General features: G+C 43.2%; 1 protein-coding gene across 3 annotated transcripts; it reads right to left on the minus strand.

Annotated features, from left to right (window-relative positions):
* Window positions 1-1083: 1083 nt before the first annotated feature.
* LOC147375188 (uncharacterized) lies at window positions 1084-12740 on the minus strand. Of its 3 annotated transcripts, none has more exons than XM_086384505.1 (6): window positions 12559-12740; window positions 6564-6881; window positions 5301-5513; window positions 3161-3346; window positions 2363-3017; window positions 1084-1765 (listed from the first exon to the last, which is right to left on the minus strand). In XM_086384505.1, the coding sequence occupies exons 1-6, from the start codon at window positions 12688-12690 to the stop codon at window positions 1590-1592; spliced, it is 1680 nt and encodes a 559-aa protein (XP_086240631.1). In that variant the 5' UTR covers window positions 12691-12740; the 3' UTR covers window positions 1084-1589. The 3 variants fall into 3 exon arrangements, with proteins under 3 accessions (XP_086240631.1, XP_086240622.1, XP_086240637.1); XM_086384496.1 differs by having other exon boundaries at window positions 3161-3373; window positions 12559-12728; XM_086384511.1 differs by having other exon boundaries at window positions 3161-3373; window positions 6681-6881; window positions 12559-12696.
* Window positions 12741-14589: the final 1849 nt, after the last annotated feature.

Here is a 14589-nt window from a genome sequence, read left to right on the forward strand (position 1 = left end):
TAAGGGAACCAACAATAAGGGATTGAGGACAGTAGGTGGTAAGACTTAGCCAGATTCAGATTTCCAGGTTTGTAGATGCTGCTTGAGTTGGCCATGGGCAGTTGGTCCAAGACACAGTTCAAGTCTTATCTGACACATTCCTAGATGTGGAAAAAGCTGCCACTGCCAAAATAGCAAAGATCGATGGAGAGAGCAGGTGTTAGAGTAATGACCTGGCGCCCTCTCCTGGGCAACCTGGGCTAAGCCCTCCTCAGAAAGCTCCCTAAACTTGATTCTTTGCTGACAGTCTCAAAGGAGACTGATCTAGGCCAAGGAAACCCAGACCAAGTGCTGGCCGTGGGTCACCTGATGTGGGGGCTCCTGTGGATCCGGGAGATGAAGAGTATTGCCACTCTTACCTGGACCTCTTGACGTTAAAAAAAAATTAAATTAAATTAACAAGATTATGGGCCATGCTAAGGTCCCTCTGTCACCACAAGGGATCGAAACCCTAGGTCAAGATCAAGGTTCAACAGGGATGTGGGGGAGAACTGCACTTCTTGACCTTTTTTAAAAATTGAAGTTGACTTACAATGTGTTCATTTCTGGTGTACAGAAAAATGATTCAGATATCTATATGTATATCTATCTGTATGTATTTCTTTTCAGATTATTTTCCATTGTAGGTTATTACAAGGTATTGAATATACTTCCCTGTGCTATACAGTAAGTCCTTGCTGTTTACCTACTTTGGTTTTTTTAGAAAACATTTCTTTGGCTGCACGGGATCTCGGTAGTAGCACATGGAATCTTCATTTCGTCACATGGGGTCTTTGGCTGTTTCGTATGGACTCTCTAGTTGTGGCGTGTGCGTTTAGTTGCTTCGTGGAATGTGGGATCTTCCCAGACCATGGATTGAACTGGTGTCCCAGTGCTGCAAGGCAAATGCTTAACCACTGGACCACATTAAGAAAGCAAACATCCTTTCCCTGGCAGCCAGCCCTTGACACCAACACCACCACCGCTGTGTCCTGACAGCATTTGGGGAAGGCAGAAGGGAAAAATAAAACACTTTGCCTAAGAGAAAAACAGTTGAGACAACTGTTGAGGAGGTTCCCTTTTTTAATAGATTAAATTCATCCAAATAATCTTCATTTAATCTGAGACTGCTTGACACTGAAGTGACCAAGTGTCCCCCTCCTCTTAACTCCATAGAAATGGACTTTCAAAAAAAATATGAGCTCAGAGATAAAATGCTACATTCTTTACACATTTGAACTATGAATACAATTCTCTACATATAAACATTTTTACATGTACAAATAGAAGTAAATACACAGATAGTGATCTACAAGGATTCATAGCACACTGATGAAAACGTTCACTATGTACAGGAAATTCAATGCAGAGTGCTTCTGATTCTACTGAAATGCATACACATATTCTTTATACATTACATTTATACAAAAATTAATGAAAACCTTAAAATTTACAACTAATATTAAGCATCTACTATGTGCTGGCACAGTGCTAGGTGCCAAGCAAAGTCTTAGCAGGGAGACTCAGTTCATTTCCTCAAAGGCTGCTGGGTTTGTCATCATGGGAGAAATTCATCTGTGGACTCTCTGATGCTGCTTTAAGTGATCAGATCGGGCAAAGGCTTTGTCGCATATAGTACACAGATAGGGCCGCTCCCTGGTGTGCCTTTTCTTGTGTCTGTTGAGCTCATCCGAACGGGAGAATGCCCATGTGCATCCATTCACGTTACATTTATAGGGCTTCTCTCCTGGAACCAAGAAAGAAAGGGAGACTCGTCATGATTCAAGGTAGCATGGGACAGGGAAGTTGGAAAAGAATGGAGAAGAAAAACGTTGGGCATGTTGGAGTAGGACAGAGAGAGACAGAAGACAGGACTGGAAGGTATGTACAGGAAAGGAAGAGGAGGAGGGCAGGATAGGCTAGAGGGCTGAAGGAGGAAGAGGAAGAGAAAAAGAAAAGTAGGAGGGAAAGCAGGAAGGTAGTGGTGGGTAGAGAAGGTTGAGTGGGGGTCATCTGTTGGGACTATGGGAGTCCATAAAGAGACAGTCCCAGAAGAGGTAGGGTCAGGACCATCCTAAGAGCTCAAACAAAGCCCTCCACTTCTTCCATCATCCCAGGCAGTCAACACCACAAAACGCTGCAGCCAGGTTGCCTCTGGAGCAGAACTAGAGTCTGTTCTTAGGACTGCTTTTTATACCCTTTCAGATCGGCCAACCTTTTCTAGAGTCTTCTGGGTCCCAGACTTAGAGGGAGGTGGCAATGATCTCAAATGATCCCAACATTTTGTAAAGGCAGAGGCCTTTAGTTATTTTCCTGACACCCCCATCCTTCAGTCTGTACCCACCTGTGTGCACACGCTCATGGATCCGCAGGTGGGAAGATTTGGCATACGCTTTCCCACAGTTCTTATAGGTGCAGATGTAGGGCCTCAAAATGTCAGGCCTCTTCTGCAACGGACACCTCTGAATCTTGGGATTCCACTTCTGCATTTCTACAGGTTGTCCTTGGATCAAATGAGAACTGGCAACATACAGAATTCTAGGATATGACAATGATGATGAGGATTGTGGCATTATATGGACTCCATGGAGAGTGTCATCATTGACTGTCTTCATCTGACCCCCATAGAGAGTCTGGTCCCCACTGAAGTTCATCTGTCCTACACTGAGGATCTGGTCTTCATCTATGGTCTTCATCTGATTCCCATAGATGGTCTTGTCTGCAGTGAAGGTCATCTGGGTTCCATTGAGATTTTGGCATACAGTGGGGCTCTTCATCTGACCCCCATAGAGGGTCTGATCCCCACTGATGGTCATCTGGCCTCCACAGAGGCTCTGGTCATCATTGAGGGTCTTCACCTTGCTACCCTCATTGGAGATTGTCCTCTTGTTTGCATTAACAACTGTTACTTGACAATCAGTGATAAATGTCATTGGGGTGTCAGTGACATCCATCAACTGGGATGCTCCTGTTGGGTTTCTGTCATCAAAGGAGGTCACCTTGGGGTCAAAAAGAAAGTCACTTTAGGTTTTCAAGGGACAAATCAAGGTTTTAACAAGGGTTGTGATTAGTTCTGGACAAGAACTGTCCAGATGTGAGAACATGCATAAATCTTCATTGTGGGCCTCAAAGGATTTATTACCTGGTTCTTCATGGACTCCATTTGGCTGTCCTCATAATGGGCAGTCAGAGGTGCACAGACCTCTGACTCTGGTGCAGGTGGGGTTTTTGCCTCATGTATCTCATTGATCTCATGAAGAAACTCCTCAATGTCCTCAAGTGTCACAAAGAAAGAAGTCATGGAAGCCTCTTTGCTGGTGCCTGATAACTGAACGAGATCTTCGGTTGTGGGTTTCTGCAAAAAAGTTAACGTTCAGATACCCTATCCAGTTCAAATTCTGATTCCATACACCCACCATCACTGCTTAGCTAAAAGCCTCCAATTGCCTCTTAGTAGGCCTCTGTGAATCTGGAGTTGACTCCACCCTGTGTGCCCCCAGCCCCACACACACAGAGTAATATTTCTAAAATGAAAACACTTCCTTTGCATCTCCTATCTATTGGTGGAGGTGGGAATCTAGATGAATGCAAACACCCCACTATTCCCTGCAGAGATCTTGCTGTACAGCCTTCTTAAAAATTGATGTACCCTTGATGTACCATATTATATGTCACAGGTGTACACTATAGTGATTCACAGTAGTTAAAGGTGAAGCTCAAATTTTAGTTTATATAAAATATCAACTATATTCCTTGTTTTGTACAATACATCCTTGTAGCTTACTGTATACATAATAGTTTGTATCTCTTAAACTCTATATTGTGCCTGTTTCCACGCAGAGACTTTTCCAAAGCTGTCCCATCTCCCAGATATCCTACTGGACATTTGGTTAAATTAATGAACTTCCAACCACATTATCTCACTTTATTGCCATTATTACCCCAGAAAGAGGAGCCATGATAAAACCCTATTAAAGAAGAACTCACAGAAGTTTGAAGAGGTGAAATGACTTAACTTGAATTGGACCTATCTTGCTCTAGGTGCTCACTGACCTGAACCACTATGGAAAATACCCCCTGAATCTTCCTGGGATTCCCTCTGGCATGGCAGCTTCCTGAGAACTATCCTGGAAAGCATCAGCTTCTGGAAACCAATCCGGGAAGAAGCTACTCTACAGGCAGAGGCTTAATGTGCACATGCCCAGACTCTATGCTTCTCTTCTCAGTAGCCATCCTTACGCTTCTAGATTCCTATACATCCGGTAGAGTTTGCAGTTGACTGCCAAGAGCCATGATGTCAGTAGCCTCCCAGGTTCCACCCTGTGTGCCTCTTTGTAGCGCTTGTCATACTCTAGGCAGAGAAGTCTGCTCAGTTTTGCCACATCCCTGCCCTGTCTCGAGTTCAGCCTACCTCTCTCGGCAAACTGTCTCGGTGACGATAACCTGTCTTATCAAATACGACCTCCATTCCCATTCTGCCACCAAAGCCTGGACACCCTGCCTTGTCCTGACTCTCAGAACAGAGAGACAGATATCACAATTCTTTCCAGGTTATATTCAAAACTTATGACTCTGCAGCCATTGAATATGGTAGACTGAGGACACTCTGAAATCTTCTTCTACACAAAATCCATAGAAGAAATAGACGGGCTTACATTTGTTATCTACAATCACACTGTGAAAGAAGTGGAATTTTCAAAGCCACAGTGTAGCAGAGGCCATGTCACTTGGAGGTGTGGAAATGGATACTTTCGTGAGGCCAATGTCATTGTGGAGACACTCCACCAGGACCATCAAAACCTACAGATTCTCTGAGATGAAGGCCTCATTGAAAGTCAACTTCTAATAATGTCTTACTCTGGTATTTCCTTTCCTCCCATTTTTACTCTTGAAATAGTGTCATGCCTGTCTGCTCCTCTTCTCCCATCACTGAACTTAAAGTTCCTCAAGGCTAGAGGACTCTACTTTTTCCTTATAAGGGTCTGACATATCCAGTTAGACGTACATCAGAGTAAAGGGACCAAATGAAGGACTTCTGATTTCCCCTCCCAGCTCTCGCTCCGCATCCAGCCTCTAAAGTCTCAGGATGTATTTGGTATGTCAATGACATTTGTCATCTGGCATGTTACTTGGATTTACTCTCATCAAAGCAGTTCCCAGTGGGGTCAAAAAAAGGTCTCACAGGGGCAAATCAAGAGTTTTAACATGGGTTGCTGTTAGTTCTGGTTGAGAACTGTCCCAGGGATGTTCAAGCATGCACAAATCATCAAAGGATTCATTACCTGTCTCTGCATGGACTCCTTTTGGTCATCCGCCTCACGGGCAGTCAGAGGCACACAAAGCTCTGGCTCCAGGGCAGCTGGGGTCCGTGCCTTATGTGTCTCATTGGCTTCCCGTAGAAATGCCTTAATTTCCTCAACCGTCTGAAGATAGGAGTACCTCGACACCTCTTTGCTGTTGCCTGATACCTGAACTACATCTTCAATTGTAGGATCCTGTGAAAAAGAAGTTCATGGGTCGTACCCAGATCTAATCCCAGTTCCACACTCCCTTCTTCTCCATCCCTGCTGATACAATCCTAGTCAAGCCCACCAACATATGTTGCCCAAAGTCCATAATTGCATCTTAATTGGCCTCTGTGAATTTGGAGTTGACTCTAGCTCATATGCCCTCCACACACACTAATATTTCTAAAATGAGAACTGTTCCTATGCTACACTTATCTATCAGTGGAGGTCGGCCTCTGGATGATTGTGTAGGTGCTCCACCATCCCCTGCAGAGACTTTGCCCCACAGATTATTTTTTAAATTGATGTATACTGGTGGGTGATATTATATGTCACAGGGTACAATATAGTGATTCACAGAAGTTAAAAGTTATACCCAGTTTTAGTAATTATAAAATATTGGCTATCTGTTTTATACAATATATCCTTGTAGCTTATTAAACACATAAGAGTTTGTAACACTTAATCCCCTCTCTCTGTATTTCCTCCCCTCCAATCCCCAGAGAGACTTTTCCAAAGATGCCCCATCTCCCAGACATCCTACTGGAGATTTGGTTAAATCAATGGAAGTCCAAACACATTATCTCATTTGATTCACACAATGACCCCAGAAACAGGAGCCATGCTTAGACCCTGTTAAAGAAGAATTCAGGACTTGCCTGGTGGGCCACTGGTTAAGACTCCACCTGCCAATGCAAGGGATCACTTTCTCTTCTCTCATTTCCTTTCTTGAAATAGTGTTTTGCCTGTCTACTCCCCTTCCTGCACCACTGGACTGAAAGCTCCTCAAGACTAGAGAGCTCTACTTCTTCCTTAGAAGGATCTGACAGAGCTAGCTGGGTGGTCTTCAGAGAAAAGGGATCCAGTGAAGAACTTCTGATTTCACCTCCCAGTTCTAGGTCCCCATCCAGCCTCTAAAGTCTCATAATGTGTTTGAGGTGTCAATGACATCTGCCATCTAGGATGTTACTTGGGTTTACTCTTATCAAAAGATTTCACTTTGGGGTTTAAAAAAAAAAAAAAAAAGGCCTCACTTACGTTTCCAGGGGGCAAATCAAGGGCTTTAACATGGGTTGATGTTAGTTCTGCAGAAAAAGTGTCCCGGGGATGTTCAAACATGCGTAAATAATCATTGTGGGTCAAAAGATCCATCACCTCATTCTGCACAGATTCATTTCGGCGGTCCTCTTCATGGGCAGTCGGAGGTACATCGGGTTTTGCCTCAGGTGCAGCTGGACTTCTTGTCCCATGTGTCTCATCGAGTTTCTGTAAAAATTCCTCAAGCTCTTCTATTGCTTCAAGGTAAGCCTCTTCACTATTGCCTGACCAATAAACTTGGTCTTCAGTTGTGAAATCCTGCAAAAAAAAGTTGGAAGTTCATGTTCTCTACCTAGCTGAAATCCCAATTCCACACACCATGTGTCTCCATCTCTGATGACCTAATTCTAGTCTAGCCCACCATCATTGCTTGCCTCAGTTCAGTTCAGTTCAGTTGCTCAGTCGTGTCCGACTCTTTGCGTCCCCGTGAATTGCAGCTCGCGAGGCCTCCGTCCATCACCAACTCCCGGAGCCTACCAAAACTCATGTCCATGGAGTTGGTGATGCCATCCAACCATCTCATCCTCTGTCAGCCCCTTCTCCTCCTGCCCTCAATCTTTCCCAGCATCAGGGTCTTTTCAAATGAGTCAGCTCTTTGCTCAGATGGCCAAAGTAAAAGCCTGCAATTGCCTCTTAATTGTCCTCTGTGAATCAGAGGTTGACTTCATCTTGTGTAGCCTCCAAAGACAGTCAGAGTAATATTTCTGAAACGAAAACTCTTCCTATGCTACCTTTATCATCAGTGGAGGTGGGAAACTCGATAAATGCATGAATACCCTACAATCCCCTGCAGAGATATTGCCTTACAGAGTTTAATACATTGTAACATAATTTTGATGTTTAAAGTTTCAGGACCCATATAGGCTGAAAATGAAATGAAGACGAAATATATTCCACGGCAATGAAAACCAAAAACCAGGGTAGCTATACTGCCTCAGAAAATTTTGCTAATCAAAGCTGTTGCATGAGACAAAGAAGGTCAGTACGTAATGAAGGGAAACAATTAATCAAGAGATATAGCAACTATAAATTAATGGACTCAACATTAAGAACACATAAATGTGTTAAACAATACTACAGTTCTGAAGCCAGAAATAGACAATGACACAAGTAGTCAGGGACTTCATTCTCCACTTTCAACAACAGATAGATCATCCAGACAGAAGATCAATACAGAAATGTTGGACTTGAACTGCCTGTTAGCGCCTATGGACCTAACAGTCATACTCACTACATTCAATCCAGCAGCACCTGATACACATTCTTCTCAGCTACACGTAGAAGAATCTCCAAGATAGATCATCATGAAATTTCACAGAACAAAAACAGACTTAAAAATTTATTAAGACTAAGATCATACCCAGTATCTTTTCTTACCAAAATGGTGAAAAAGTAGAAATTAAACAGAAAGATTGGAAAATTCACAAATGTGTGGAAATTAAACAACACTCCTGAGCAGCCAATGTATCAAAGAAAAGATCAAAAGAAAAGAATACATTTTGAGACAAATGAAAATGGAAATATATATAACATACCAAAACCTAGGAGAGCAGCAATAGCAGTTCTAGAAGAGAAGTGTACATTGATAAATGCCCTTATTAAAACTCGCAGGATGCAAAGTCAACATACAAGAATTAGTAGTGTTTCTATACACAAGGAACTCTCAGAAAGAGAATTTTTTTTTGAAAAAAAAAAAAAAAAAAAAACCCTTACAATGGCATCAAAACAATAAGATACTTAGGGATGAACTTAGCCTTAGAGGTGAAAAATCTGTTCAGTGAAAATTATAAGATGGTGATGAAATTGAAGAAGACACAAAGAAGTGGAAAGATATCCCCTCTTCTTAGACTGAAAAAATTTAATATTGTTAAAATGTCCACATTACCCAAGTTGATCTACAATCAAGGGATTCCTATCAAAATTCCAATGGCCTTTTTCACAAAATAGAAAAAGAACAATTGAGTTGAACAAGAAGTTCAACTCAACCCATCAAAGATACGAATTACAAAAGCAATTTGAGAAAGAAAATAAAAAAGCTGGAGGCATAGCACTTCCTGATTTCAAACTTAAATAGCTATAGTAATTTAAACAATATGGTGCTGGCTGAAGAACAGACACATAGATGAATGAAACAGAATAGAGAGTCAGAAATAAACCTATGCATGTCGATCGACTCATCTTTGACCAGGGTACCAAGAAGACACAATGCAAAAAAGATAGTCACTGAAATAAAGGGTCTTGGCAAAACTAGATTCACACAGGCTTAAGAATGAAACTAGATACCTAACTTATAGAACTTACAAAAATTTGACCTGAAATAGACCAAAGAATTAAATATAAAATTTGAAACCATGAAGTTTCTAGAAATAGACATGGGGAAAAAAATCTCCTTGACATTGGTCTTGGCATTGATTAATTTGGATCTGACACCAGGAGCATGGGAAACAAAAGCCAAAATAAACAATCAGGACTCCATAAAACTGAAAGCTTCTGCACAGTAAAGGAAACAATGAACAAAGTGAAAAAACAGCCTGTGGCTGGGAGAAAACCTTTGCAAACCATTTACCTGAGAAGGGGTTCATAGCTAAATACATACGGAAACCATACCACTCCATAGCAAAATAACAATCTGACTTGCTTTTATAAATGGACAAAGGACCTTCATAGACATTTTTGCAGAGATACAGACAGTCAATAGGCACATAAAAAGATGCTGATCATCACTAATCATCAGAGTAATGCAAACAGAAACCACCATGAGATAGCACCTCATACCTGTTAGAATAGCGATATTAACAAAAAGAGAAGATATAAATTTGGGGCAGGATGTGGAGAAAAAGGGGTTCTTGTACACTGCAGATTTTTGCAGCTGTTGTGGAAAACAGTACGGAATTTTCTGAAAAATTTAATACTAGAGCTACTATGAAAGTGAAGTCTCTCAGTCATGTCTGACTCTTTGCAACCCCATGGACTGTAGCCTACCAAGCTTCTCCGTCCATGGGATTTTCCATGCAAGAATACTGGAGTGGGGTGCCATTTCCTTCTCCAGGAGATCTTCCCAACTCAGGGGTTGAACTCAGGTCTCCTGCATTGTAGGCAGATGCTTTACCATCTGTGCCACCAGGGAAGTCCTGAACTACTATATGATCCAGTATTCCACTGCTGGATGTTGAAAGGAAATGAAATTTATATCGGGAAAGAGATCTATGCTCAGAGGTTCATTGCAGCCAAGATGCGGAAACAAGTGTCTGTCCACAGGATGAATGATAAAGAAAATGTGTTCTTTAGGTATCCAGAGTTTTTGGAAAGTTTATTTTATGCCATTTTGCTTTTGTGGAAAACCTACATTAGTATCTGTTTTCAATAATCTAAAAAAAAAAGAAAGAAAAACCCAAGAAAGAATTTTTGCTTTTACAAAAAGGGGTGAAAATGAAAGTAGTGCTCATCATTTGTTTTGCAGTGAACTTGAGTAGAGTGGCAGCCCCTCCCTGGGGAAGTACACCCAGCATCTCCTTAGCAGCACAGCATTGAACTCTGTCTATGACCATCTGTGCTTTATTTCCATTTGTTTTGCTAATCCTTGTGCAAGAAGTGTCCTAAACTAACTGCCTCATTGCTGTATGCCATTTCAGCTTACACACGTTTTCATAGGAATGTGCCACTTTCTGAGAGCAGAGAAAGCCTGTATATATACTACAGAACATTATTCGGCCATCAAAAAAAAGGAAAGCCTGACATTTGTGACAACGTGGATGAACCTAGAAGGCATAATTCTATGAAATGTCAGAGAAAAACATGAACTTCATGGTATTACTTATAGGTAAAATAAGAAAAGGGTGTCCCAAGTGGTGCTTGTGGTAAAGAACCAGCCTGCCAATGTAGGAGACATAAGAGATGCGGGTTCAATCCCTGGGTAGAGAAGATTCCCTGGAGGTGAGCATAGCAACCCACTCCAGTATTCTTGCCTGGAGAATCCCATGGACAGAGGAGTCTGGCAGGCTCCCTGCTGCTGCTGCTGCTAAGTCGTTTCAGTCGTGTCCGACTCTGTGCGACCCCATAGGCGGCAGCCCATCAGGCTCCCCCGTCCCTGGGATTCTCCAAGCAAGTACACTGGAGTGGGTTGCCATTTCCTTCTCCAGTGCATGAAAGTGAAAAGTGAAAGGGAAGTCACTCAGTCATATCCGACTCTTAGCGACCCCATGGACTTCAGCCCACCAGGCTCCTCCGTCCATGGGATTTTCTAGGCAAGAGTACTGGAGTGGGGTGCCATTGGCAGGCTCTCTAGGGTCCCAAAAAGTCAGATGCAACTTCAACAACTTTACACGCATAGGATTGGAGAGAAGAGTGTTGGTTGCTAGAGGCTAAGGGTCGGGGAAATTGGAGATGCTGGTCAAAGAGCACACAAGTCATAAGACAAGTTAAGTTCTGAGGATCTAAGGTACAGCCCAGTGATGATAGTTAATCATGCTGTATTGGATACTAGAGATTTGCTAAGACAGTGAATCTGGAGCATTATCACCCAAATCAGAAAGGTAACCACACCAGGTGATGATTGTGTTAACCACTTTGAGTGTGATCATCATTTCACAACATATACATACATCAAATCAGCATGTTGTACACTTTAAAACTATGGGAGTTTGTCAGTTCAGTTCAGTTCAATCCAGTCGCTCAGTCATGTCCAACTCTTTGCAACCCCATGAACCGCAGCATGCCAATCCTCCCTGTCCATCACCAACTCCCAGAGTTTACCCAAATTCATAGATATTGAGTCAGTGATGTCATCCAACCATATCATGCTCTGTTGCCCCTTCTCCTCCTGCCCTCAATCTTTCCCAGCATCATGGTCTTTTCAAATGAGTCAGCTCTTCACATTAGGTGGCCAAAGTATTGGAGTTTCAGCTTTAACATCAGTCCTTCCCATGAACACCATCCTTTAGGATGGACTGGTTGGATCTCCTTGCAGTCCAAGGGACTCTCAAGAGTCTTCTCCAACACCACAGTTCAAAAGCGTCAATTCTTCAATGCTCAGCTTTCTTTATAGTCCAACTCTCACATTCATACATGACTACTGGAAAAACCATAGCCTTGACTATATGGACCTTTGTTGGCAAACTAATGTCTCTGATTTTGAATATGCTATCTAGGTTGATCATAACTTTCCTTCCAAAGAGTAAGCGTCTTAATTTTATGGCTGCTGTCACCATCTGCAGTGATTTTGGAGTCCCCCAAAAATAAAGTCTCTCACTGTTTCCACTGCTTCCCCATCTATTTGCCATGAAGTGATGGGACCGGATGTCATGATCTTAGTTTTCTGAATGTTGAGCTTTAAGCCAACTTTTTCACTCTCCTCTTTCACTTTCATCAAGAGGCTCTTTAGTTCTTTTTCACTTTCTGCCATAAGGGTGGTAGTTATACCTCAATAAATCTGGGCTAAAAAACAATCTTTTTTCAAGGAAAGGAGAAATCAATGCCCCCTCGTGGATTATAACTCCCTCTCTAGATTTTCCAGTTTCTACCAGAACTCACCCAGGCCCCTCCACACATGGCTATGTATTTTGCACATCCTTCTACCCTTCCCACAGAGGTTGCAGCCACTCTGTACCACGCAGTGATCTGGGGACTCTGGGGACCATCCAGGTGGCAGCCTTGCCTTCAAGGGGCGTTTGGGAACCAGAGCCAACTGGACAAGTCTCAACACTGTCCACTCTGCAGGAATGGGACTGTCTGGACCAGGGCACCCCCTGGGCAGTGCGTGCATGCAGGGTTGCCCAGTCAACAAGGCCCCAAAGAAATGAACCATTTCGAATATTTGGGTTCCTCTTCCCCAAGTCCTAGTCCCCTGCTAGGGCTCATGACTGTCCACCTAGGAGTTGCTGACCTTCCACCCCAGTGCACAGACTTTGGCCCCTCTGTTTGGCAGGTTCAAACTTACCATTGATGCATCCATCATGTGCTCAGGGACCTCAGTGTGGTGGGTCGAGAGTTGCCAGGACTGGGCTGCTGGCTGGAGCACCTGGCCTTTTATAGGGCCTGGGAGGGATGTATTGGGGTCCCAGACCAACATTCTTTGGTTGGCCACGCCCCGCTGGGTGGATCCCAACCCTCAGAAACCAATCACTTGGGAATTCTCGACCTCTTAGGGTACCTACCTGATTAGGTTACCCACAAGGCACTTCGGGACATTTTTAGTCTTTGCCAGGTGTTCAAACAGTGTGGGGTAAATGAGTTACACAATTCACGTATTTAATCCTTACCATAGTCCTATGAGGTGGAATTTATAACTGTCAGCATACGATGCAGAAAGTGAGGCTCAGAGAGGTTAAACAGGTTGCCCGAGGTCACACCGAGAGTCAGTCACATGTTCTAGATTTGAACTCAAAAGGTTTAGTGTTTGTAATCCAGGTCCTTAAACACATCAGAGGTGTCAACCCAGGATCCAATCAGCCACTGAGTTCTGAGTTTCATCTCTTGGCTGTAAACAGAATCAGAAGTACCTCCAGGGTGAAATCCTGGATTTGATGAGATCACCTAGAAATAATTTCCATCTCCCCTCCCCCATCCCCAAGTGTCACTTTAACTTGTTTCATCCCGGCGCAGTGATCCACTTCTGGATCACTGCGTGACTTCCGACCCTCTTGCAACTCCGCTCCAGGTCCGCGTCTGGTCCCCACTGCCTATAACAAGCACCCAGGCTTTAACCATTCATAGACCTGCTCAAGGGGCGCCCCTCCAGCCTCCGGTCTTTAAAATTTAAAAAGCAAGCAGCACACGTCCCTTCACCTGAGCCGAAAGGCAGAAGGAGCCTTCCTGGGTTCTTGGGCCGACATCTAGATCCTTGCTTCTGCTCAGGCTGCTGGAAGACCTGTCCTCCTGGGCATCTCCAGTCCTCTTTCCCTCCGCTCACTCAGAGGCTACAGCTCTCCTGGGATCACCACTGTATAATCCTAAGGGATTTGATTTAGGTCATACCTGAATGACCTAGTGACCCTACTTTCTTTATTGCAAGATTCAGACTTAAATTGAAGAAAGTAGGGTCACTAGGTCATTCAGGTATGACCTAAATCAAATCCCTTAGGATTATACAGTGGTGATCCCAAGAGAGCTGTAGCCTCTGAGTGAGTGGAGGGCAAGAGGAACCATGGACTTCCCTGGTGGCTCAGACGGTAAAGTGTCTGTCTATAATGTGGGAGACCTGGGTTTGATCCCTGGGTTGGGAAGAATCCCTGGAGAAGGAAATGGCAACCCACTCCAGTACTCTTGCCTAGAAAATCCCAAGGATGGAGGAGACTGGTGTCCATGGGGTCGCAAAGATTCGGTCTCGACTGAGTAACTTCACTTTCACTTTTCACTTTCAATCTGAACCATAGTCAGCTCCAGCGTGTTTTTGCTGACTGTATGGAGCTTCTTCATTGTCAGCTGCAAAGAATATAATCAATCTGATTTCATTATTAACCATCTGGTGATGTCCATGTGTAGAGTCATCTCATGTGTTGTTGGAAGAGGGTGTTTGCTATGACCAATGCATTCTCTTGGCAGAATGCATTCTCTTGTTAGCCTTTGCCCTGCTTCATTTTGTACTCCAAGGCCAAATTTGCCGGTTACTCCAATTATCTCTTGACTTCCTTCTTTTATATTCTGGTCCCCTATGATTAAAAGGACATCTTTTTTTGGTATTAGTTCTAGAAGATCTTGTAGGTCTTCACAGAACTGTTCAACTTTAGCTTCTTCGGCATTAGTGGTTGGGGCATAGACTTCGATTACTGTGATATTGAATGGTTTGCCTTGGAAATGAACAGAGATCATTCTGTCCTTTTTGAGATTGCATCCAAGTACTGTATGTCAGACTCTTTTGTTTACTATGCTGGCTACTCCATTTCTTCTAGGGGATTCTTGCCCACAGTAGTAGATATAATGGTCATCTGAATTAAATCCACCCATTCCAGTCCATTTTAATTCACTGATT

The sequence above is a fragment of the Bos grunniens genome, chromosome 3 (genome assembly GCF_055505025.1).
Source record: "Bos grunniens cultivar Pamir isolate PY7600 chromosome 3, Bosgru_T2T1.0, whole genome shotgun sequence".
NCBI classification, from domain to species: Eukaryota; Metazoa; Chordata; class Mammalia; order Artiodactyla; family Bovidae; genus Bos; species Bos grunniens.

Excerpts from the sequence above, each read along its gene's own strand:
- LOC147375188 (XM_086384496.1), bottom strand. The coding sequence starts at position 12,690 with ATGTTGGTCTGGGACCCCAATACATCCCTCCCAGGCCCTATAAAAGGC. Across the intron at positions 6,882-12,558 it reads ACATGATGGATGCATCAATG|GATTTCACAACTGAAGACCA; the intron begins GTAAGTTTGAAC and ends TTTTTTTTGCAG. Across the intron at positions 3,018-3,160 it reads TGGAGTCCATGAAGAACCAG|GTGACCTCCTTTGATGACAG; the intron begins GTAATAAATCCT and ends TTTGACCCCAAG.